This window comes from Camelus ferus, chromosome 32, assembly GCF_009834535.1.
Source record: "Camelus ferus isolate YT-003-E chromosome 32, BCGSAC_Cfer_1.0, whole genome shotgun sequence".
NCBI lineage: Eukaryota > Metazoa > Chordata > Mammalia > Artiodactyla > Camelidae > Camelus > Camelus ferus.
Window position 1 is genome coordinate 23,491,177 of NC_045727.1, and position 24,327 is coordinate 23,515,503.

The 24,327-nt window shown below is 50.8% G+C and overlaps 1 protein-coding gene and 1 long non-coding RNA gene across 4 annotated transcripts in view; one reads left to right on the forward strand and one right to left on the reverse strand.

Moving 5' to 3' along the window:
• LOC116660875 overlaps window positions 1-18,027 on the reverse strand; it is a 31,329-nt gene extending 13,302 nt beyond the window's left edge. The window contains exon 1 of the long non-coding RNA XR_004316516.1: window positions 14,194-18,027. This is a non-coding gene — a long non-coding RNA (uncharacterized LOC116660875). The remainder of the gene's footprint in view (window positions 1-14,193) is intronic.
• Window positions 9,353-20,635, forward strand: ERVW-1 (endogenous retrovirus group W member 1, envelope). 3 transcript variants are annotated; one of them, XM_032471253.1, is made up of 3 exons: window positions 9,353-9,480; window positions 12,453-12,530; window positions 18,424-20,635. In XM_032471253.1, exon 3 carries the CDS (start codon window positions 18,791-18,793, stop codon window positions 19,892-19,894), a length of 1,104 nt encoding a protein of 367 aa, XP_032327144.1. In that variant the 5' UTR covers window positions 9,353-9,480; window positions 12,453-12,530; window positions 18,424-18,790; the 3' UTR covers window positions 19,895-20,635. The 3 variants fall into 3 exon arrangements, with proteins under 3 accessions (XP_032327144.1, XP_032327145.1, XP_032327143.1); XM_032471254.1 differs by lacking the exon at window positions 12,453-12,530 and having other exon boundaries at window positions 9,370-9,480; XM_032471252.1 differs by lacking the exon at window positions 9,353-9,480 and having other exon boundaries at window positions 12,089-12,530.
• Window positions 20,636-24,327: the final 3,692 nt, after the last annotated feature.

Sequence of the window (24,327 nt, forward strand, 5' to 3'; positions counted from 1 at the left end):
TCCGCGGGCCCCTCTGGGAGGAAAACACTGTGACGTAACAGAAGCCGCTTGTCCCCCCGGGAAGCACGATGGAAATGGGGGCGCTGCGCGGCCCGAGTTTTCCCGCCTCCGGGCTGGACGCGCTGCGTGGGGACGGGCTCTCTGCCTCGTCGTGCCGGCTGCCCCGGCATCTGACGGGCTTCACGCCGTCCCAGGGAATTTCCCATTTTAGTATGAGCTCACTGGGTTATGCATCGTAATTCGAAATGTTCAAATTTAGGCACTGGGCTTTTACAAAGCCTAGAATGGCCACAACACGATGAGTAGTAAATACGGTTTAGAAATGAAAATTATTTTCTCTGTAATCATGCATGTCTTCCTCTTTCCTTCCTGTCTTAATTGATGTTTAGTTGATTTACAGTGTTGTGTTAGTTTCCGGTGTACAGCACAGCGATTCAGTTACACATATATATTCTTTTTCATATCCTTTCATTACAGGTTATTACAAGATATTGAATGTAGTTCCCTGTGCTCTACAGTAGGACCTCGTTTATCTACCCTGTATGTAGTAGTTTGTATCTGTTAATCCCATAATCCTAATTTATCCCTCCCTCGCTTTCCCCTTTGGTAATCACGAGTTTATTCTCTATGTGTCAGTCTCTTTCTGTTTGGTGACTAAGTTCATTTGTGTCATCTTTCTTTAAGATTTCACATATAAGGGATATCCTGTGATATTTTTCTTTCTCTTTCTGACTTACTTCACTTAGTATGATGATCTCCAGGTCCATCCATGTTGCTGCAAGATGGCATTATTTTATTTTTTATGGCTGAGTAGTATTCCATTGTATAGATATACCACAACTTCTTTATCCAGTCATCTGTCAATGGACATTTAGGTTGCTTCCGTGTCTTGGCTGTTGTAAATAGTGCTGCTATGAACACTGGGGCACATGTATCTTTTTGAATTAGAGTTCCCTCTGGATATATGCCCAGGAGTGGGGCTGCTGGGTCATATATAAGTCTATTTTTAGTTTTTAAAGGAATCTCCATAGTTTTTCCATAAGGGCTACACAAAACCACATTCCCACCAACAGTGTAGGAGGGTTCCCTTTTCTCCACAAAAAGGTACATATTTTAATGGCTCTTATTCACGCTTGTCTTTTCCAGTTGGAAAACTATCAGTACATTAAAAAGTTGGTCTATTAAAACTCAAGATATTATTTCTAAATTTAAATGTTTGATCTATTTCCCAAACATGATTTATTATAATTTCGCTTTCCTAGCTTAATGGAAGCAAACTCATCAATATTTAATTAAATCCACAAACTACTAAAACACACATAAAAACCTGTACATAGAGGCACACATTTCCTTTTGTCTCAGCCCTAGCATGGCCCAGCCTGGCTCTGTTAAACTCTGTCTTTCACATTTTGATTTTGCGTCCATCATCAACTTTCTGCATTCATTTTGACTTCTTCACATATTACAATGATTAAAGGATTGAATTGTTAAGTGATCTGTCTTGACTGTGAGTGTCTTGGCACCCCCTACAATTATGCGCCCGAACCAAGCCTAGCTCGCTTCCACCCGCTGGTCCCAGCCTCGGTTCTGCCACGGAACCTTAATGCTGGTGCCTGGCCGTTCCGAGGCCCTCGGAGAGGAGGAGGAAGCAGGAGGTCGGGAGTGGGGTGCTATCCTCCCTAGAGACAAAAGGGGAGACACACGGAGCAGCGTGGGGAGGGCAGGTGAGCAGGGAAGCTGCTTTCCCCAGAGGACAGAGACACAGATGGTTCACAGACACAGAGAGAATGGGATTCCACCTGGGAGGTTGGGGAAAGTGACAAATTATAGAAAAAGAGGCTGCAGCCTCTCCCGGTGTTTACAAGGGAGAGATGAGGGAACCACGTGGTTGGAATTCTGCTCCGTCCAGCAGAGCATCCCCTGAGACAGAGAGGCACTGACACCATTTCTGGCTGCTTGGATTGTGGGTGGTGGGGCGGGCAGAGGGGTGGGGTCCTTTCCCTGCAATGATTTACACGAAAGGTCACCTGGAAATGGAGTGGCCGCTTACCACGGACGGATCAACAAGATGGGCAGAGGGCAGCAGAGACCTTTGTGCTGGGACAATCAGTGATCTCAGGGGATGGGTCAGATGATCAGGAGGAGGTTTTCTTGGAACCTAGGTGGGGAGAAATCCACTGGAAACGCAGACCTCACGTGTCTCCTGTTGCCTGGGTTCCCAGGCAGGCTAACCAGCTGGAAAGTGTTCACAAACCGCTTCAACTCGCAGGACCAGGATTGCATAATGTTTCCTCCTGATTTTTTTTTTTTTAATAAACGGGTTCTGGTACTGGTACTTACAATCGGTACCAGATGACGACTTTGGTTGCATTCTGCCCCCTTCAGTGCCCAAGGAGGCGGACCCCACCCGAGGCAGTTCAGTCTAGTGGAAGGGAGGCTGTGTATTTATCTGATTACGCGGATTCCTGAGCCTGGTGAGATACGAGGAGATTCTTACATTTTACAGTTTTCTTCTGCGCTGTTCTGGAAACTGAAATGAATGCAACGCAGTCCTTCTAAATGTTCCTCGAATGCACCCAATTTCTTTTTCCACCACCTTGATCATCCTCTCCAGACCCGTCATCCCTGACCCCAACACCTGCCTGCGTCCCTGGCTGACGTCCCGCCGACTCATACGTCGTCCAGAGCGATGTTCTGAAGTATAATCCTGACAGTGCTTCTCCGGGTTTAAAAGCTTTCACTGCTCCTCCTCGCTCCAGGATGGGCTGTAAACCTCAGGCAGTCAGCAAGCCCCGTGGGATCTGCTACCCTGTGCTGCCTCATGAATTGTCTCCCCACGAATCCCCCTTCTCCAGCCAAACTGAAGTCTTTAAAAGCTCTGAACCAACTTTTTCATCTTCCAGAATTTTGCAGCCTCTGCTGTTTCTGCCGGGACCACCCTTGCTCACCCAGCATTCCCCCAGCCTTGCTTCTTTCCCACTATTTCATTTTTTAAGGAGTCATCGCTGGGGTCCCCTGTTCTGGAAATAACTCCTTAAGTTTTCCTAAGACTGTTTTATGACTTTCCAAAATTAAGAAAGCCTCTCTGCTTGGGGCTGGATAATCTGATTGCTTAAAAAACGAAACCAAACTCCAGGACACCTGGAGGTGGAGCCTGGACAAAGGCTCTGCCGCCCATTCATTCTTCTCAGATGCAGGACCCAGCCTGACCCCTCTGCCTGGAGACAGGCCGTGTCAGTCATCAGGGTGGCGTGGGCGCTTCTCTGGCGGAGGGAAAGACTCCCACTGCATCTTACAGGAACGGGCGCCGTAACCACGGTGTGATCCGTGACACCCGTGACCCTGGAAACAATGACGCTAAGTGAGGAGGTTGGGAGTCCAAGCTCAGGCTGATGATGTTCTGGAAGGTCTACATGACACTTCCCCACGGGCTCCCACGGCCCTGGGCTCAAACCATAACAGGGCATTTAATGTGTAATAAACACCTCTAGGCTTGTCTATATTCTCCAGTCGTTCACAAAGCAGAAAATTCATCACTAGCCCTGGCTTTCCGTAAGTGCTCACTGAGTGAATGAGCTTGCTTCGTTTCATTTGGAGAACTGAGGACGTGTGTGTCTCCTCCTGCCCTGCGGCCGGAGGCCACTGTTGGGCAGGCCTCAGATGCACTGTTCTTTCCGAGTGATGCTCAAATCATTTTCCTCTTTCAAAGTTCAAGGATCAGTGTCCCCCTCTCCCCCTGCCACCTCCTGGCTCCCACCCAGAGCTTCCTTAGAGTCCGCTGGAAAGCCCACAATGCAGTAATTAATTTGTTCTCTCTGTTTATTACCTGAATAATAGATCCAGGGCCCATAGTCTCCTGCAAAGCAATTAATCATAAACTTCGCAGGGTGGTACAGGCTTGATCAGTTGGCCTCACAGCCACGCCCGGCGGGGCTGCAACCGTGGAAGATGTTCAGTAGCCACCTTCCGAAACTATTCAAGACATTTAATGAAGACATTTCTTCCCCCTCTGTATTTCGTTTTGGGGGAAAAAAACGTAGCCAGTAGCTTTTTTCTCCCAGTTGCAAGCACTTTCCTAAATCCTCCATCTTCTTAACGGAAGAAAGATTTCTGTCGCGGCTCCTGTTTATCTGTGAGGTGGAGGGACCGGGCGCCCCAACCACGCACCTAACACAGCAAAACCACGCTTCTGAAAGCGCACGGGGCCCCGCAGGAAGCAAAAGCTGGCCCCGTCCTTCCTCCCTCAGTGACTTTGGAACCTTGCTTACAAGGCAAATAATTTGAACAAATAGCTCTTTAGGGGCGGAAAAAAGGTTCACAGATTTGGCAAGCATTCTAAACTCTGAAGGTGCCTCAGAATCACAAGGAAAAAGCCACAGTGGCCCGAGGCAGCCCTTAATTGCATTTCTGAAGTTGGACTTAAAACAATTTGTCCCCATTATCTTTCTCTCAAGGTGGGTTCTGGAAGGGTCTGGGGAATCCATTTCAACATTCAGCACACACTCTTCCTTGCAGGAACCCTGGTGACATGTCATTTAACTGAATTTCACTTGCTCAATACTAATGGGAACTCTGAGCATGGGTTTGATATACTCCGGGCTTCCTCCTTGCAGCTAATGAAAGCCAGTTCCCAGGAGGACGTGGATTTGAACTGTGTCAGATGCGTCACTGGACAGCCTTCCATTTAATCTAACGCACATCCCTAAATAAACTGAGAAGGCACAGGACTGCACCTTGCATCAGTCATCACTTGAAAATGGGAGGAGTGAGGAAAGCTGGCATCTCCCTGGTTCCCATGGACAAGGAGAAAGTTTCTCGGTCAATTATTAAGCAGAGAACACTTAGTTTGGCAAGTTAGCTTGCTGCAGTAAGTCTGCTCCAGGTCTGGAAAAGGGAGCCCTGCCACACTTGGTGGGAATGCAGTTTGGTGCAGCTGTTATGGAAAACAGTGTGGAGATTTCTTTAAAAACTAAAAAGAGTTACCCTGTGATCCAGCAAGCCCACTCCTGGGCATGTATCCACTGGAAACTCTAATTTGAAAAGATACATGCACCCCAGTGTTCATAGCAGCACTAAATACAATAGCCAACACATGGAAGCAGCCTGTCCATCAACACATGTCCATCAACAGATGACTGGATAAAGAAGATGTGGTATTTTTATAGAATGGAATATTACTAAGCCATAAAAAAGAATGCACTAATGCCATTTGCAGCAACAAGGATGGACCTGGAGATTGTCATACTAAGTAAAGTCAGTCAGACAAAGAAAGACAAATATCATATATCACTTATATGTGGAATCTAAAAAAAAATGACACAAATGAACTTATTTACAAAACAGAAGCAGACTCCCAGAGTTATGGTTACCAGGGGGGCAGGGGAGTGGTAAGGGATAAACTGGGAGTTTGGGATTTGCAGATGTTAACTACTATATATAAAACAGATAAACAAGAAGGTCCTACTGTAGAGCACAGGGAACTATATTCAGTACTCTAATAGTGTATAATGAAAAAGAACATGAAAAGGAATATATAGGTATATATAACTGACTCATTATGCTGTACACCAGAAATTAACACAACATTATAAACCGACTATATGTCAATTAAAAGAAAGAAGTGTGCCCCAGGTCTGGGGGTCTTCAAAGGGTGTAAAAGCAGCAGAACCTGAAAACATACCTTGAGTCTATGACCTCATTTATGCAATGTTTAAACTATGCTTTCATGTATTTGAAACACTCGAGTGTGCATTTTAACTTTAAAACCCAATCGAATAAGTGCTTTTTTAAAAAATTAAATTTTTATTGAAGTACGGTCGATGTACAGTGTTGTAAAATGCTTTTAACGTTTATAGCCATTTTAACGTTTTCATTATAAAGGCAATATATACCTTATACATAAATATAAAGCGAAATCCAGCCAATGAACGGCCCCTCCAAAACCCACTCTCAAGGAGGAACCCTTGTTAATCATTTCTAATGCTTCTTCCAGATACCTCTGCTCTGTACAACAAAACTTTCTGTCCTTAAAATACTTATTTTTAAAATACACAGAATTTTGGACAATACTATCAAATCCACTTAGCATGTGCTTTCCCATTTCAAGCACAGCTATCCCAATGGCACTATTAAGTATGAGTTAGAAAAAGCCACTCTTCCTTAAAACATGTTGCTGCAATCTGCAAGGAACCTGGTGTGAAAAACGTAGAACTCCATGATGGCTGCGGATGAACAGGAATGGCACCCCCTGGAGTTGTATAATGCACAACCTGCCCAACTGTCCACGGCAGTCCTCTACCACCTGTAGGGCGTGTGCTTCTCCACAGCCCTTGAACAGCGTCTCCAAATTCCTGAGCTCTCACTTCTTCATGATTATCATTGTTTGGTTCTTACTCTGAGCTACTCCGGTCCCCTTTCATTCACGAGAGACTAAGTTTCCTTTTGGAGGTTTTATACAGCAGAATCACTCAGCCTTTGAAAAGTCATGGTTTTGCCTTTATTGTTAAAAAATATTTTCACTGTGTATACAAGTTTAGATTAATAGCTTTTATTTTTAATTGTTCAGGACTTTAAAGCTATTACTCTATGGTCTTCTGGACTCTAATTTCTGATGAAAAATCTTACATTTGTATCACAGGACATAATGTATATATTTTAATTTTACTATTTCTACAACTCATTCTTTGTTAGTTGTTTTCAGAAATTGCATTATGACGGGTGCAAACACTGTTTTTTAATGTTTCTTCTGCTTTGGGTTTATTTGTCTCTTTGGCCCCCGTGCTTCATCACTGTCATGTTTGAAAAATTTTCAGCCATTATGTCTTCAATCATTTTTGAATCCTGTTTCTCATCTCTCCTTTTTAGACTCCAATCACATTTAGAAATTAAATATGTAATTTCTAACCAAATATCTCAATGGAAAGGGTTAACAGCTGTGTAGGCCCTGCAGAAGAAGACACTGTGACACCTCAATCCAAAGAAAAAGATTTTAAAAAAGGAAGCACATGGAGAAGATGTGTAAAAGAAACAAACGACAAACAAAAACCAGCAAAAACAGAGCCCCAGTGACCCGTGGGCAGCATAAGGCAGTTCAATATATACCGTTCATGTTTCCTTTTCATTACATCGTACTTTTCCTTCAATCTTTGAGTGTGTTGAGCACACTCATAGTGACTATTTTAATGCTCTTAATGGAAAGGCCATCATTTCTATCATTCATGGGTCTGTTTCTACTGATTCTTCTCCCGCAAAATCACGTTACAACTTCGGAGGCTAAACCTGGCTCAGGATTCACTGCGGTCCTCGCATCCTCTGAGGAATCTCCCATGATGCCCTGCGTGCCTGCTCGTCCTCCGCTCCGCCAGGTGGAGCTAGGCACCTGCTGGGCTCACATGATAGTCTTATCCCACGAAACCCGGGTCACTCACGCTCATCAATCTAGCCTGCACAGTGAGTGTCCCCTACCCTGCAGTCTTGAATCCCGGGACGGTTTCCACGGCCCTGCTGCACACACGCGGCGCTCCATGAATGCTTCCTCAACCCGCTCTGTGACAAAGTGGGTGGGGCTCACAGAGTCTAACTGAGTAGCCGCCTCCGTTTTTGTTCTGACTTTGGTAAAACAAGTGGCATAGAGCTTAAAAAAGTTTTCTAAGTCACAGCATCAGCTCAAAATCTTAAGTGCATATCTGCGCACCTGTCACACCCTGGAAAATCATGACATGAATGGAAATCCAGGGCCTTCCAGGCTACGCGGGCAAGTTCCCCACCTTACAGGGGGTCTAAGTGACATTCAGACTGTGATATTCTCCTACATCATGGGATGAGTTAGTTGCAGAAGCACGAGTGGAGCCTGTGTCCTCAGTGTTTACCCACCATTAGCTGCCTTCTCATTTGTGCTGTAAATTGCTCTCACTTAATCTGGCTCATGCATATAGTTTCATATCTACTGGTCATTCATTCATTTAGTAAATATGGTGCCTGTGCTATGTACTAAAAATACACCCGGATAACCAAGACACGGACTCTACTGCCTTCTTCAGCCACTAAGCTCCCATTTAACATGGCTTCCACCACTTACTTATTTTAACCTCATCATTTTCAAAGTTGATACATCCCGCATCGAGCATAACAGAATCTATATGAAAGCTGTCTCAAAATCAGTTTGAATGTTATCAATATTTCTTGTCTTCTGATTGTCTTTTTTTTTTTTTTTTGGATTAAGGGACTGCCATACATTCAAAAACTTACTTAAGAATGAATGCTGGATTTCTAGCATTTAGAAAATTATAAAATATATAAGAATACCTCCTTGAGTACCTGATTTGAATTTTCTCCTATCTACAAAGATGGAATTCTTTTCAAATTGCAGCCTTAATGTGTGTCTATAACAGCACACTGCGATATAACCTATGCTGGTCTCACAAATGACCTGTGATAAAATTTCCTGCTCCCAGTATTTTCACATTGTGTAGGGAAGCAGTTTTTCAGCTTGGGATTTGATCAATTGCCCTCTGTATTTTGAAATTGGCTTAAGTATTTTAGCTGGCCATAAATGATTAGGAAATTTAGATGACCGTTCTCCTCTGAAGCAGAGAGTGAAAATGAAGTTGTTTGTTTGTTTTTTTTAAAGTTGTCTTGTATTGCAAGACTTGTTGGCATGACATTTCCAAGCTCAGTGCCAAGGTGGCAGCTGCCCGTCAACTACCATGTGTTTAAATCAATAAGAACCTGAAAATCATTTCAGATTTTGTATCTTTGCTTTACTCTTGCTTCGAAGTAAGAATCTGCTGTTACTCACAAGACAATAAGGTATTAAAAATACACACACACATCTGATTCTGTGTACAGTTCAGTTATTGACATTGTAAATCTGTTTTTTTTTTATTTTGACTTTCAGTTTCATGTTACTTAGTTTTTGATTTAGAGGAAAATCAGCCAACATTAGGGTCAGACCTATACTCCTTCGTCAGTGTTAATGGGGTGAGCAGTTTGTTCGCTGAATGGGGTAGAAACCAAGCATTTATCCGTGGTTTGACTGTGACGGTGTGGTGACAGAATTATAAAAACCCACACTAGAGTTTGCAAGGCCTGCAGAGGTTACAGCTGCATGCAATTTACAGTGAAGAGCTGCGTGCCGCTGTCCCTACACACAGACACCCATTCTTTCCGAGACCTGACGTTACCCGCGGGCGGGGCACTGAGCTGGGTCTGGGGTCCCCGTGGCGCTTGGCCCGGGCCGGGCGGGAGCAGGCGGCCGCGAGGCACCCTTCCCGGCGCCGCCGCCAGGGGGCACGCGCGAGGCGGCCCAGGCAGCTTCGCGTTTTGGCCCCTCGCGCGGCCTGTCGGCCGGCGCCGCGGCGGGAAATTCCGACCGGACCTTCGCGGCCGCGGGCTCCTTTGTCCTCGGGCGCCCGCCGGGGCCCGCCTGCCGTGGTGACGGAGGAGCGGGCTGAGGAGCAGCAGCGATTCTTTTACCGACAGGTACAGGCGAGCACGGTCCCGGCTGGGCTGGGGGAGAACGGCGTCGAGATTCCGGGGGAAAAGGCCCCGGCAGCCAGGTGCCCGCGCCCCGGAGGCGGAGGGCGCGCTCGGGCGGGGTTCGCCGCCTGGCGTGTGCGCATGCGCCGGCCCTGCTGCCGGGAGGGGTGCTGCTGGGAGGCGGTTGCCATGGGAACGCGGGCCGCCGCGGGGGGGCCGTGGCGGAGGAGGGGGAGGGGGGAGAGGAGGAGGAGGGTCCCGGGGAGTGGCTGCCGCGCCGGCCGGGCGGCGAGGCCTTCTTGCTTGTGACCGCCTCGGTCTCCCCTCTCCGCCCCCACGCCGCGCGAGCTCCTGCGCCCGGGGCGTTGTGGGTCCTGCAGGTGAGGAGCCAGCCTCACAGCCTGGTGCAAACCCGGGCCCTTGGGCTCCGGAGCCCCGCGATGTGGGTTCGAATCTTGGCTGTGGGTTGCGTTGACTCTGCCCAAACTCAGCCTTCCTAGGTGGAAAATCGGAGTCCTAATAACCACCTCCCAGGGCAGCTGCGGGGATGAATGCCGTGCAGAGAGGCGTGAGAACCGCAAAGCGGATGGACCGTGGAGGCTCGGGAGTGAGCTCAGTGCAGGGCAGTTTCCTTCCTGTTTTCAGAGAGGACATTTCAGAAGCTGTTTATCCTCCCCATTCCCTTGATTTTGAAGTTAAAGCGTCCAGGGAAAGTTGCAGTGTTACAGAAACAACAGGCCAGCCAAGAAACAAGCACCACTCGGAGGGTTGGAGTATTCAGATTTATTACGCTGACAGGCTCAGAGGGGCTTCTGCTCCAGAGCTCTGAGCACCTCCAAGATGTGTGCATGAGGTTTTATAGGGTTAATTACAAGCTTGGGGTATGTGGCCAATAGGCATGGAACAGTTTTAGCAGCATCCTTATCACAAAAGTAGAGGCAGGGAGGCAGCAAACTGACACTCCAAGGCCAGATGTGTCTCTGAAAATGCAGCTGGCTAGCAAAAAGCATGAGCAGGGAGTCAGCAAACCGACACTTACTAGCTTAGATTTACGAGTTAGCCCAGCAGAACTCAGATCAGTAATCTGACACTTGTTACACTTAGATTTACGAGTTAGGTGAGGCCTTTTCTAACCTATAAAGACACTTCAACATGTTGACAGGGCAGGTTTTAATTTCTCTACTCCTGCATTAATAGTATGATGTCACTTTTATTGGAGCACCAGGAAAACCTTCATCATTGTCCTCGGCTCCTGGGAATGTTTCCTGTGGTGTCTGAGTTGGAGTTCTCCGTATAAAATCCCTTTACTGCCCTAACACTGCAGACCTATCTGGTTGGTTAGAATTTACTGGAAAATAGGAGTCAAGAGCTTCACAAAATAGAGACATAGACATAGGAGACAGTCTTGCAGTGAGACATTGTCATTGCATTATTATAAAATATTTCTTGAATCTGTGGTAAATGGGCCTTGAAGCAAAGTCAGTAATCTCTGGTCCTGAGGTGGGACAGGGCCATTCCTTTCCCATCCATCAAGTTTCACCAGCTGAGAAAACTCTCCCTGCTTCCCACTGACGAAGGATTCTTCTGTATCAAGTATTGAAGAATGGTTTTTCCCTCCCTGTTTTCCATCAACCAAGGATGAATTTCTTATCCTTTCTGGACAAAAACATCCTTCAAGACCCAAATCAAAACCCGCCTCCTCCAAATCTCCAGATTCCCATTTTCCACAGGAAAGCGGAGGCCCCCGCGCACAAGCTAGTGTCCGCCTGCTTCTCTCCAACACCCTCCTGTTGTGCGTCCACCTTGGACAGTGCTTACGCCTTCACCTGTCACCTGTCCTCCCTTTCAGACCATCAGAACCACGGTGCCGGGGCTGTGTTCTCGCTGTTTTCTCATTTCCACAGCCACGTCCTGGCACGGGGATTGACAGCAGACAATCAGAGGAAACTTACTGGCAAAGCAGAGCCCCTTTCTTCTGCTGGGAGCCATGGTAAAACCAGCTCCCCGTCCCCAGACGTGCCTGGTCTGCCTCACAACTGTGAATTCCCTTGTGCGGTGCGTTTGACCACAGATACACACACAGGCGTGCACCATGACAGACACGTCTGCCTAGCATACACGTTTCATCCCTGGAAAAATCAAGGCTCATGGCACATAAGCGAATCTGAAATCAATGCTGTAGTGCCTTTCATCTTCTCTCTAGTAGGATTACCAAGGAGAGACAGAATAAACCCGCGAGTATACTCTAAAAATAGCAGCAGAACTCAACCCTGTGCCCTCAGAACCGCTTGACTTAACGTTGAAAGGAGCTATTTTGTCCGCTGTTAAGACTATGAAAGTAGGACAAGCTATAGGAGATCAATTTTAAATCATCTGAGGCCACAGGAAGGATTTTTTTCCTGGGGCTTTTTTGGAAACGGGTAATGTGTGTTTCTGCTGTGGCCTTTTTAATGAAGAAATCATGCATTATGCAAACCTTAACATTTAAACCAATTATGAGCAACTGAAGTTAATTCTTTTAAGAATATAGAATTGAGTTATTGAGAAGGAAGAGGTTGGCCTGGGCCAAGACTGGGCTGGGCTAACTCATGAATTTTCAGTTTCACATTGCTGGACCAGTTTCGGGTTACTGGAAGTGGCTTTGCTTTCACTTTTATGACACTGCCTGGCTGTACTCCCTATGGGTTCATAGGCCCCGAGCTTGTAAGGGACCCTGTAAACCCTCACTCACACTTCCCAGAGGTGCTCAGAGCCCTGGAGCCGTCGCCCCTCTGAGCCCCCGACCTTCCGTGTGGTGCTTGTTTCTTGGCTGGCCTGCCGTTCCTGTAACATTTCTGGAGGCCCCAGTGAGATTCAACCATGCTGGCCCCTTGAGCCGCTGGACTGGTGGTTCTGGCCAATCAGGGGACAAGACTCCAGCGACGAATGAGGTGGCGCTACTCAGCGGTATTACAGGTTCTCTTCTGTGGCGGCAGCTCACCCCCCGTGAGGCTAGACCTCAGCCAGACTCGGTGGAGGGACAGACAGACTCACCAGGCAACCGACCGGACAAGGTAGGACCCCGGGGATGAAATCAGGTCCCGTCCCAGTGGACAGAAGAGGAGGCGGATCCCCTCCTGCAGAGAGACAGGACACTGGGAAGTGTGGGAGGGCTGTAGTTAACCTCCGTGTGTGTGTGTGTGTGTGTGTGTGTGTGTATGTGTGTGTGAGTGAATGTGCGGCCTGTGAAGCATGCGATCAGGCTCGAGTTTGTAGCTCCATGGCATTCTGCTACGGAGTTCGAGTGAGTCCCAACCTGCGGTTCCGTGGTGACCTCATACGGCTCAGGGCGGTATCGGTCCCTCAGGGTCCCGATCGGAGTCAGCGGCTTATACTGACCCGCCAAAGCTCAGAGGCACCTTCGTCCCCGCGAGGGGAGCAGCCAGGCGGATGCAGCGAAAACCCTGCCTTGTCTTGTCTGTGACACCAGCACAGGGTGGCCACACCGGGAGGGAAAGGGACATAAAATGGCCAATGAATCAGCGCCCCCTGTTCTCCTGGAGGCTAGGACGCCATTTCTTTGAGAAAGTCTCTTACTTTACCCTGTCACAGACCACCTGAGATTTGCGGTCCCAGCTCCTGAACTGACCCAACGAGTGTCCCTTTTGCCCAACCCCAGACCCTCAGGGCTTGAGTTCAGAACAGAGATTTCTTCAGGACCGGGCTCACCCGGCCTTAGAAGTCCCCTTTCTGGTCCGTGTGTTCGGCCATCAGCGTCAGTCCCAGCCCCTTGGTACGGGAGTTCAGGATGCAGGGAGGGTTTGGTGAGGGAGCCCCTGGAGCTGGCTCTTGCCTTGGGCTTCAGAGACGCCAGGTGTGGCTGGAACCCTGACTCCGTGACCAAGTTAGCCTTCAGGCGACTCAGAGAGCCGGCAAGAGAGCGGTCCCTCTGGGAGCTCCAGTGCTTTGAGGAGCGGGGAAGGAGGAGATACAAAGGCTGCCTTCCCGAGCACCCACAGCAGCAGGCCTGCCACCCTTAAAACGCCTCGACAGAATGGGAGGCTCGAAGTCGAAGCCCCCCATCCTGGACTGCATGGTTGAGACTTTCAAAAAGGGGTTCACGGGAGACTCTGGAGTCCAAATGGCCCCTGGCAAGCCCCGCACCTTGTGTGAGCTCAAATGGCTGACCTTTGGAATCAATTGGCCCTCAGGACGAACTTTGGACCCAGCGACAGTGCGAGCAGTCTATCGAATAGTCACCAGAACCCCAGACCACTCAGACCAATTCCCTTATATTGACTCCTGGCTGAATATCACCCAGACTCTACCCCCATGGATTTGGTTCTGCTCAAATGAACCTGGACAATGCAAGGTGTTAGCAGCTCAGCTGGTCCAGGACAGGGAGACAGAGAAAAGCCCGTTTTCCAGGGAGACGCAGAGGACGAGATGTGCCTACCCACTCCGTATGCTAGCAGAGCACAGACACCTCCGGTCCCACTGGAGACACCGCCACCCTCTTTGTCACCACCTCCCCCGCCTGAGGACCCAGAGGCAGAGCCCAGCCCCCAGCCTGAGCCGGTAGGAAGGAGACTCCGCTCAGCACAAGCCGGGAAGCCAGCACCACCGGCCCTCCAAATGCCGCTGCGGGAGACACAAGGGCTGCAGCAAGTTGGGGAGGACGGGACTGTTCAGCCCGGACACCCCGTACTCTACTACCAACCCTTTAGCACCACAGACCTTCTCAACTGGCGCCATCACACTCCTTCCTACTCTGAAAAGCCGCAGGCTATGATTGATCTCGTAGAGTCTATCTTCCATTCTCACCGGCCCACCTGGGAAGATGTCCGCCAGCTGCTTCTGACTCTTTTCAATATGGAGGAGAGGAGACGCATTCTCACTGAGGCACGAAAATGGCTGCAGGGCCAAGCCCCTGGGGACACAATGGATGCTGAGGGGTGGGCCATGACACGTGCCCCTGACACCAGACCAGATTGGGACTTTTACACCCAAGAAGGAAGAGAAGCACTGCGTGAGCACCGGGAGGCCATCCTACAAGGGCTGAGAGCGGGAGCCAAGAAGCCAACTAACATGTCTAAAACGACCACGGTGACCCAGAGGCCAGACGGAACCCCCACTGACTTCTGTGAGAGACTGTGTGAAGCGTTCCGAGTCTACACTCTGTTTGACCCTGAGGCCCAAGAGAACTAGCATATGGTCAGCGCTGCCTTCGTAGCCCAATCATACCCAGATATACGCCGGAAACTCCAGAAACTGGATGGGTTCGCAGGGATGAACGCTACACAGCTGCTGGAAGTAGCAAACAAGGTTTTCGTAAACCGAGAGCAGGAAGCTCAACGAGAAGCAGACCAGCGAATGAAGCAGAAAGCCGCACTCCCTGCCCCAGCCCTGGGGAAAACAAGCTTCAGCCAGAATCCTGCACCACCCCGGAAGAGGGGACCCCAACTGTGGATGCCCCTGGGCCGAGACCAGTGCGCATACTGCCGGGAGACAGGACACTGGAAGGACGAGTGCCCAAAACAGAAAGGATGGGGAGAGAGCGCCCCTCTGGAAGCCTGCCTACCACCTGGAGCCGCCACTGAAAACCTTGTCGGACTGGCTGGAATCAACTCAGAATAGGAAGGACCGGACTTCCGGCCCCTGGGCCCCCTGGAGCCCGAGGTCGAGATGTTGATGGGGGCCAGCCAGTGACTTTTATGGTGGACACGGGAGCAGAATATTCTGTGGTGACCCAACCTGTAGCCTCCATGACCAAGAAAAAGGCGACCATTAAAGGGGCTACTGGGGACTCGATGGCCCGCCATTTCTGCCAGCCACGACCCTGCCAAGTAGGGGGCCATCTCGTGACACATGAACTTTTAGGCTTGCCTGGATGCCCGATACCATTGCTCGGAAGAGACCTTCTGTCTAAACTGGGGGCTCACATTACCTTTGTCCCCGGAAAACAAGCCCACCTGACCGTCCGGGGAGGCCCGTGACCCTGGCTGTCTCCGCCCCCCAAGAGGAGGAGTGGCGTTTGTATGAAAACAGTGAATCCCAGAAAAACCCTGATGGGCTCCTGGAAGAGTTCCCATCGGCCCGGGCTGACAGTGGGCCGCCAGGCCTAGCACGTAATCAGGCACCACTAGTAACTGACCTCGAGCCTGGACCTACCCAGTCGGGCAGAGGCGGTGCCCTGTGCCTCGCGAGGCACACCTGGGAATCCAGAAGCACACACAGCGCCTACCTTAACTGAACGCAGATCCCCCTGGAACACACCGTTGCTCCCGGTGAAGAAAGCGGAGGGAACAGACTGTAGACCAGTTCAGGACCTATGGAAGGTCAACGAAGTAACCGTCACCATACACCCAGTGGTGCCAAACCCATATAGTCTCCAGGCCTTGTTCCCACAGGTGCCAGATGGCTCACACGTCTGGACCTTAAAGACGCTTTCTCCTGCCTTCAGCTCTCGCTGGCGAGCCACCACATACTCGCACTTGAATGGGAGGATCCTCCTGCAGGAAGGAAAACCCAGCTGACCAGGACGCGCCTTCCCCAGGGGTTTAAAAACTCACCCACCCTGTTCGGAGAGGTGCCAGCCGCAGACCTTGTAAAATTCCCTGGGGAAGCACCGAGCTGCCCCCTGCCCCAGTATGTGGGCGGTTTGTTACTGGCCAGTCCAGATGGAGAAGGTTGTTGGAGAGGGACTCTGAGCCCTCCTGGAGTTACTCCGGACGACAGTCAAATATCATTATCTCAGAAGGACACCGAGTCTTGGGGCCAGAACAGAAATGAGTGATCGGCGCTGTACCAAAACCGCAAACGGAAAGGAAACTATGGGAGCTCCTAGGCGCAGCCGGTTTCTGCCGGATCTGGATCCCCGGGTTTTCGAGGACAGCCAAGCCCCTCTACGAGGCACCTGCTGGGTCAGGAAAGGAAACCCTCCGGTGGGAAGCTGAACAAGAGATACCTTCAGGCAGCTAAAAGAACTATTAACCCAGGCCCCAGCCTTGGGCCTGCCAGCTGTGACACGGGAATTCCGCCTGTTCATACACGGAAGAGACCGAGTCGCTCTCGGAGCCCTGATTCAGAGCGTGGGGCCATGGCAGCGCCCTGTGGCCTATTTGTCCAAAAGACTGGACCCTGTAGCATCAGGATGGCCACCCTGTTTACGGGCGCTCGCTGCCACAGCCCTCCTGGTCAGTGAGACAGACAGACTCACGCTGGGGCAGACTTTAAACGTAAAAGTGCCCCACTCCGTGGTGACCCTGATGAACGGCCAGGCTACAAGCGGATAACGACTGCAAGGATGACCCACTACCGGGGGCTATTATGCGAGAATCCCAGGGCGCGCCTGGAGACTGTGCGAACCCTAAACCCAGCCACTTACCTACCCGAAGGGGAAGGGCAGCCTGGCCACGACTGTGAGTAGGTCACTGCAGGAGCATACGCAAGCAGGCCTGTCCTGGCCGGCGCGCCCTCCAGAACCCAGGCCTGGAGCTCTGTGCGGACGGCAGCAGTTACGTGCAAGATGGGCAGTGGCGGGTAGGGTACGCTGTCACAACAGCCTGCGATGTGATCAGGGCAGGACCCCTTCCCCCGGGCTGGTCCGCCCAACGAGCAGAGATCTGGGCTCTGGTCCAGGCAGGGAGAGGAAAGCGAGTCAGTATATGTACAGACTCCAGATATGCTTTTGCAACCCAACATGTACATGGAGCCGTCTGTAAGGAGAGAGGACTCTTGACTGCTGGGCAAAGGGAATCAAGAACAAAGAAGAAGTTCTGCAGTTACTGGAGGCAGTATGGGATCCGAAGGAAGTGGCTGTTATCCACTGTAAGGGACACCAAAATGGAAATGACCCCGTGAGCCAGGGGAACAGGCTGGCTGATCAAAAGGCAAAAGAGGCAGCTGCCCGAGAACATCTGGTGAACAAAGTTATGGCAGCGCCAGAGCTCCGCACTGCCCCAGAGTATAGCCACGATGAAGACAAGCGGGCACAGGCCGAACAAGGGAAAAACGGGTAGGACGACGGTGGGCCATGGCAGGTGGGAGAATATTCGTCCCAGCGCGCCTGGCCTACCGCATAGTCAGACAACAACATGAAGCCACACGTGTGGGAGACACGGCTCTGGACACCCTCCTGAAGCCGTACTTCCTGATTCCTCGCCTCCCCACTCTCAGTGCGCTCTACGCTGTTTGCTCTGCACCCAGAACAACCCAAAGCAAGGGCCCACCGGGCCAGCGGGAGTACAGTTATGCGGACTGCTCCCTTCGAAGGCTTAGAAGTGGGCTTTACAGAGCGTGGGCCCAGCAGGGGGTATGAGTGCCTGCTGGCTTCCATCTGCATCGCACAGGGCGGGTGGAGGCCTACCCCCCAGGGCTGAAGAAGCAAGAGAGGTCACAAAGGCTGTCCTCAGAGATGTCACTCCTCGGTTTGGAGTGCCTACCTCCATCGGGTCCAGCAATGGGCCCGCCTTCATGGCGGAGGTTGTGCAACAAGTGGCAAAAGCACTGAACATCCGTTGGAACTTACAGCATATCGACCCCAAAGTGGGACGAATGAACGGGACCCTGAAACAGATTACAACCAAAATCAGCCAAGAAGCTCAGCTCCCTTGGGTGGACATTTTGCCCTTGGCTCTGTTGCAAATTCGATGCGCCCCAAGACTTAACACGGGATACTCCCCATTTGAGATTCTCCCGCCCCCGCCCATAGTCAAAGTAGGAAGCAGGACCCCAGAGATAGGACCCCACTTAGAGCCCCACCGCCAGTTACAAGGGTTAGGACAGGTCTTACGGGAGAGCTGGGGTTGGGTGATAGAACTCCCGGCTCACTAGGGGTCCGGGTGCCTCCCCACAAGCCGGGAGGCCGAGTGTCGGTAAGGGGCTGGGAGACGGAGCCCCTGAGGCCAGCGTGGAGGGGCCGCTGGGAGGCTGTGTTAACTACCCCTACGGCTGTTACGGTTGCAGGAATCGTCCCATGGGTTCATCACTCCAGGATTAAGCCGGTGGCCCCACCCCAGGCAGAAGGCCCCTGGAGAGCTGAGAGCGTCCCGGGAGACCCAGTCAGGCTCAAGATCTGGAGAGCCCAGGAGAGAGACTGCAGGCCCTGCTCTAGCCGCACCCGGAGGCTGGCTGGTCAGCGCACGGCCGAAGCTTGCGGAGAGGCTGCCGGACGTGCCCCCCCCGTGCCCCCTTGCCCCTCTCCTCACTTGCTGTACTGGCCCGCCTGCTAGCTGTGGGCTGGCCAGCACTGCTCCGCCTGACTGGCGCATAGGCCTGAAGGTCCGGACAGCCCTCTGTACCTTGTCACAACTGGCTCTCTCACCACGGCAGCATGGCTGAGACAGTCACAAGGCTGGTGGTACTGGCGCTAATGCCTTCCCTTCCCTGGGCTTTGCGATGCACCTGCGTTGAACCAGGCGACAGGTGGACCAAGTACCAACCTGTATTCACAGCTTACACCTATCAGCCGAGTCGATGCTATGACTCTGCCTCAGAGTGCACATACCGGGGCAGATCCTACTGGACTGGCACGGTCAAGGCTTCCTCCGTCTCCGGCATCAAGTGCTACGGCGCGCCCGGCAAGCCGGTGTGCTGGACCAAGCACACACACTACGGGATGAGTGATGGAGGAGGGGCACAGGACCAGGCGCGCCGGCAGGCCGTCCAGCAAGCAGGCCGGAGGCTGCGCCAGAAGCGGCTGCCTGCCCGGGAGCCCGCAGGACTCCAGCCTTTAGCCAAGCCTCGGAATCTAGCTCCGCAAGTAGCCGGACTGTTGGCTGCGGTCCATGGAATCCTTAATCGTTCCAATCCAAACCTGGCTAGGGACTGCTGGCTGTGCTTGCGTCCCGGCCCCGTCCAGCACCTGGCCCTGCCCGTGGCAAACCTTACGAAGGCCTTCACCACGACCGCCGGCGCCGCCGCCTCCGCCGCTGGGAGTCCCAGGCTGAACTGGGTGCGGCTTGCCTACAAGGCACCAGAGTGTTACTTCAACAACGGAACCAATCCGTTAGGGGGCAGTCTGAGCGCAAGGCAGTGTCACAGCACCTCTCCCTGTGTGGGCCGGGGCTGCCAGCCCACCCGGGGGTGGTGCGCTAATAATGGGGCTTACTTCGTGTGCGGCAAGTCTGCCTACCGCTGCCTCCCCGCAAACTGGGCAGGGCTGTGTGCTCTCGCCTTCCTCTCCCCCCCGGGTGGGCGTTCTGCCCAACAGCCAGAGCCTCCCTGTTCCGGCTGCAGCTCGCCAGCAGCCTCGGAGAGCGAAGCGGGCCGTGCAGCGAATCCCGTTGCTCGTGGGGCTGGGAGTGGCGACGGGGGCGGGCACGGGAATCGGGGGCATAACCTCACCCTCTCATCACTATTATCAGCTCTCAGGGGAGTTCAGTCAGGACTTCCGACGCATCGCAGAAACTCTGGGGGCTCTGCAGAGTCAGACTGACTCCCTGGCCGAGGTGGTCTTACAGAACAGGAGGGGCCCGGGCCAGCTCTCGGCCAGAGAGGGGGGACGGTGCCTCTTCCTAAACGGAGAGTGCTGTTTCTATGCCAACCAGTCAGGGGTCGTCAGAAGGGTGGTCCAAGAGTTATGGGACTGAGCGGAACGGAGGAAACATGTTTCGGGCACGGGCCCATGGACAGGCCCCTGGGGCTGGGCCTCCTGGCCGGCACCGCCCATGAGCCCCTTGCTCCTGGCCAGTGCAGCTCTGCCGTTTGGGCCCTGAATCTTAAACTTCCTGACCCGTTCCGTCAGCGAACGGATGGAGGCGATAAAGCGCCAGATGTTAGCTTCCCATTATGAGCCTCTGCACCAGATGGAGGATGGTGCCTGCTCCGCCCTGGGCTGTGAGAGCACCAAGAAGGAGAGTTGAGAAGGAAAAGGTGGGCGTGGCCAAGACGGGGCCGGGCCAGCTCATGGACATTGAGTCTCGCCTCGCTAGACCGGTTTTGGGTTACTGGAGATGACTTTGCTTCCCCTTTTATGACGCTGCCTGGCTGTGCCCACCCTATCGAGCTTGTAAGCGACCCTGTGAACCCTCACTCACACTTTCTGGAGGCGCTCAGAGCCCGAGCCCGCCGGCCCCCCGAGTGGTGCTTGTGTCTTGGCTGGCCTGCCATTCCTGTAACATTTCGACTTGCTTTTTATGGCTATGATGCTTTTACTGGAATAAAAGATTGAGAGTTCCGTCTTCTGCCTTAGCCCACACTGTTGGAGAAGGACTCATTGTCTGTTTTTCTCTTTCTGGATGCGGGTACATTATCAATTTTTTTTTTTTTTAAATGTGTGAGGTATGAATTCTTGCTTGAGAGTGACTGTGGCAGGTTTAACAATTTCACACCATGGGTTCACCTCTCACCACCATCCTGGGGGGTGATTACACCATCCCTACTTTACAGATGCAAAAACGTAAGCACCACAGGTCTGCTCTTTGCTCTTAGATCAGGAGCCACCCGCAGCACGTCCACTGTTGAGGCTTCTTGTTTAAAGCGAAAAAACGCCAAAGCAGGAAGGTGAAAAATGTAGTTTCCCTTAAAGGCTCGCACTTAAAAAATGGTGTTTTCCCTGTAAAACACATTGTAATGTTACTTTACTAGTAACAAAGTAAATCCCAGTGTTGTGTGTTTGTAGATGTCACTTCACAGCTGTGCCCTGGAGGCGCTTCATGAATGTGAGGGCAGCTGCCCCATCGTAGAGGGGTAAGCCTGTTGAGGTCCCCTGGAGCCCTGCCTTCTGCTTTGGGAGAGTCCTGGATTGAGGACGTGGGATTATGTGTAAACTCATTTTTCGTTCATGATGACCTTGGGTAAGTCTTTTCCTCTCTCTGGACTTCAGGTCCAAATCGAATGGTGAGGGGGCTGGATAGAGGATTCCTTGTCTGTGACTTGAAGAAAGAGTTACACCTCTTCTTTGTAACCAGGTTTGGTCCACAGACACGTGGCATGCTGTGTTTGGGTCCCAAAGGGTTTCAGACATGTTCAAGTCGGTATTTGAATATCTGATGATCTTACATAAACTTCCAGACTTCTTTTGTCTCGTGGAGCATCTGGAGCTCCGGCTCCGGCAGCCTGTATATCCTCACAGGCTGCTGGGTCGCTTCAGCAGGGTGTGCCCTGAGTGACTCCAGCTTGCCAGTCTCCCCACCTCCCCGCGCCGCATACCCCGCTTCTCTCCCGTGATGAGACAGTATCATTGGAGAGGAAAGAGGATTCTTCCTCCTGCCTGTGTCTTTCTCAAGTGCCAGTGATCAACTCTGGAAGATGCGGATTTCAAGAAAAGCACCCTGTAGGCATTCGGATTTGCCGTCCTCTCCCCAAGAATATGAAAACATTCTTTCCTACAGACCAGAAATCCCACAGGGTTTTCTTTTTCTTCCTTAGCTTTTGTATTTCTCACCTACATTTGTTGCTTGGATCCAGCTACAATGAAACATTCCTTTGCAGGGGATGGGGAAAGTCAGAAAGCAGATTAAACAGCCCTAATTTTTAAGCTATGTTTAACCTCTGTTCTGGAAAACCCCAGACCTGTTACAAACACAGCTCTCGTTCAGCACCAGGAGTAACAGCACCATCGGGTACGCAGCCTTCACTGCATCCGGGCAGCTGGGCTCTGTACTGTCTCTCTGTTATTTATTTATTTTGGTTTTTAATTGTGATTTAAAAAAAAATAAGACTTACCATCTTTTTAATTTTATTTTTTGCTGAAGTGTAGTTGATTTGCAATGTTAGTTTCAGAAGACGTACCGTCTTAACCATCTCTGAGCGTACAGTCCAGCGTGTTAACTGTATTCACCGTGCTTTGCGTCAGCTCTCCAGAACTTTCACATCTTGCAAAACCAAGCCTTCATACCCATTAAACAACTCCCTGTTCCTCTCTCCTTCAGCCCCCGCAACCACCGTTCTTCCTTCTTTCTCTCTGAATCTGACTGGTCTCAGTACCTCGCCTCTGTGGAATCCCACATCCTTTATCCTTTTGTGACTGGCTTATTTCACTTCGCATGATGTCCTCAAGGGCTCGCCAGTGTATTATCTCATTTAGTTCATAAAACAGTCCTGAGAGGTGGGTCTTATCTATGGATGCACGGAATAAGGCTCAGGCATGTGTCCTTGAGACAGGACTAGGGTTCAAATCCCTTTTTTTCCCAACTCTTCCTTCCTTCCTTTCTTTCTTTAAATTATTATTTTTTTAAATTGAAATGCAGTCAGTTACAACATGTCAACTTCTGGTGCACAGCACAATGTCCCGGTCATGCATATACATACATATATTCGTTTTCATATTTCTTTTTCCGTCAAAGGTTATTGCAAGATATTGAACATAGTTCCCTGTGCCACTCAGCCATAAAAAAAGAATAAAATAATGCCATTTGCAGCAACACGGATGGCCCAGGAGAATGTCATTCTAAGTGAAGTAAGCCAGAAAGAGAAAGAAAAATACCATATGAGATCACTCATATGTGGAATCTAAAAAAAAAAAAAAGGACACTATGAACTCATTACAAATCCCTTTCTAAATTATTCCCCAGTGCTCACCTGTCAGACCAGGGCTTTTAAAACCAGGCTCTGCTGGGAGGTCCACAGCATTTTCCGGGGGCTCCGCTGTTTTCTACAAAGGTAGTTCAAATGTGATTTTCTGCCGGTGACAGCCTCCCTTGTTTCTTGGAGCCCCTGCTATTGGCTTATCTCTGTCCCCTTCTCCGTCAGTTGATTGCATACGCATGGGCTTATTTCTGGCTCTCGGTTCTGTCCCTGTGGTCTACCTTTTAATGTGTTGCTCTTTGATTTTCTGACTTACAACATACTATTGAGAAAGCCACTCTGATTCTAAGTTCTTTTTAATATGGCAGAAATAAAGACCCCGATTCAAAATGATCAAAGGAGACTGGGTTTGTTGCCTAAAGGAGACGGGGTGGCTCAAATCCCTAATCTCACTCCTTAAAAGGTTCCCTAAGAGTTCCAGATATTTCACTTGATACAAAACTCGTCTACGTCGTTGTTGGTATGTTACGTCTGTCCTCATTGCTGCGTTGCATTTCGTGATAAGCATGTGTATCCATTTCATCCCCATTCTTTAATTACAGGAAGTTAAATCGCTCCCATCTTCTCGCTCACACTAACGGCTCTGAGATGATTTTTCTTTTTGGGAGTGGGGGTGGGGATTAGGTTGGTGGTTGATTGATTGATTGATTGATTGATTGATTGATTATGATTATTTTTAATTTAATGGAGGTACTGGGGATCGAACCCATGACCTGTGCATGCTAAGCATGAGCTCTACCACTGAGCTACACCCTCCCCCCTGAGATGATTTTTCTTACGCATGTTTACGCACAGCCCAATGCAAGGATGGCTGTGGATCGAGGGCACGCATCTGTTGCATCTCTCTAATTGTGATTCGCTCATTTCCTCTCCAGAATGGCCACACCGGGTTGACTCCGCCCCAGCAGGGCACAAGACGCCCAGCTTCCCTGCATCCTTCCCAACCCTTGGTTGTTAACCCGTCTTGTTCACTTGTCTGCCTGATGGGTGTGAGGTGGCGCCTCGATGTCTCTCTGGCGCGCGTTCTCAGTTTACAGTTCTCGGGAGCACTTCTGTCCATTTGCCGTCCTCCTTTTCTGAGCGTGCTCTGGGTTTCAGGCATTTTCGGGTTCGCAGAGATGACTGCTTCAAAAGCAAGTAGCGCCGCAGCGTATCAGCCCTCATCAGGCCTGACGCGCTTGCTGTCTTGGCATCAGACGGATTCTCAAATCAGGACCGCGTTCAAGTTTTAAGGCAGCTTTGCTCAAATTAGAGATTGTGGGCTCCTGGGGGTGCGAGCAGGCTCTCCCTGACGCGGACGTGCTAGGAAACACGGAGCAGCGTCTCCGCTGGAGGAATCAG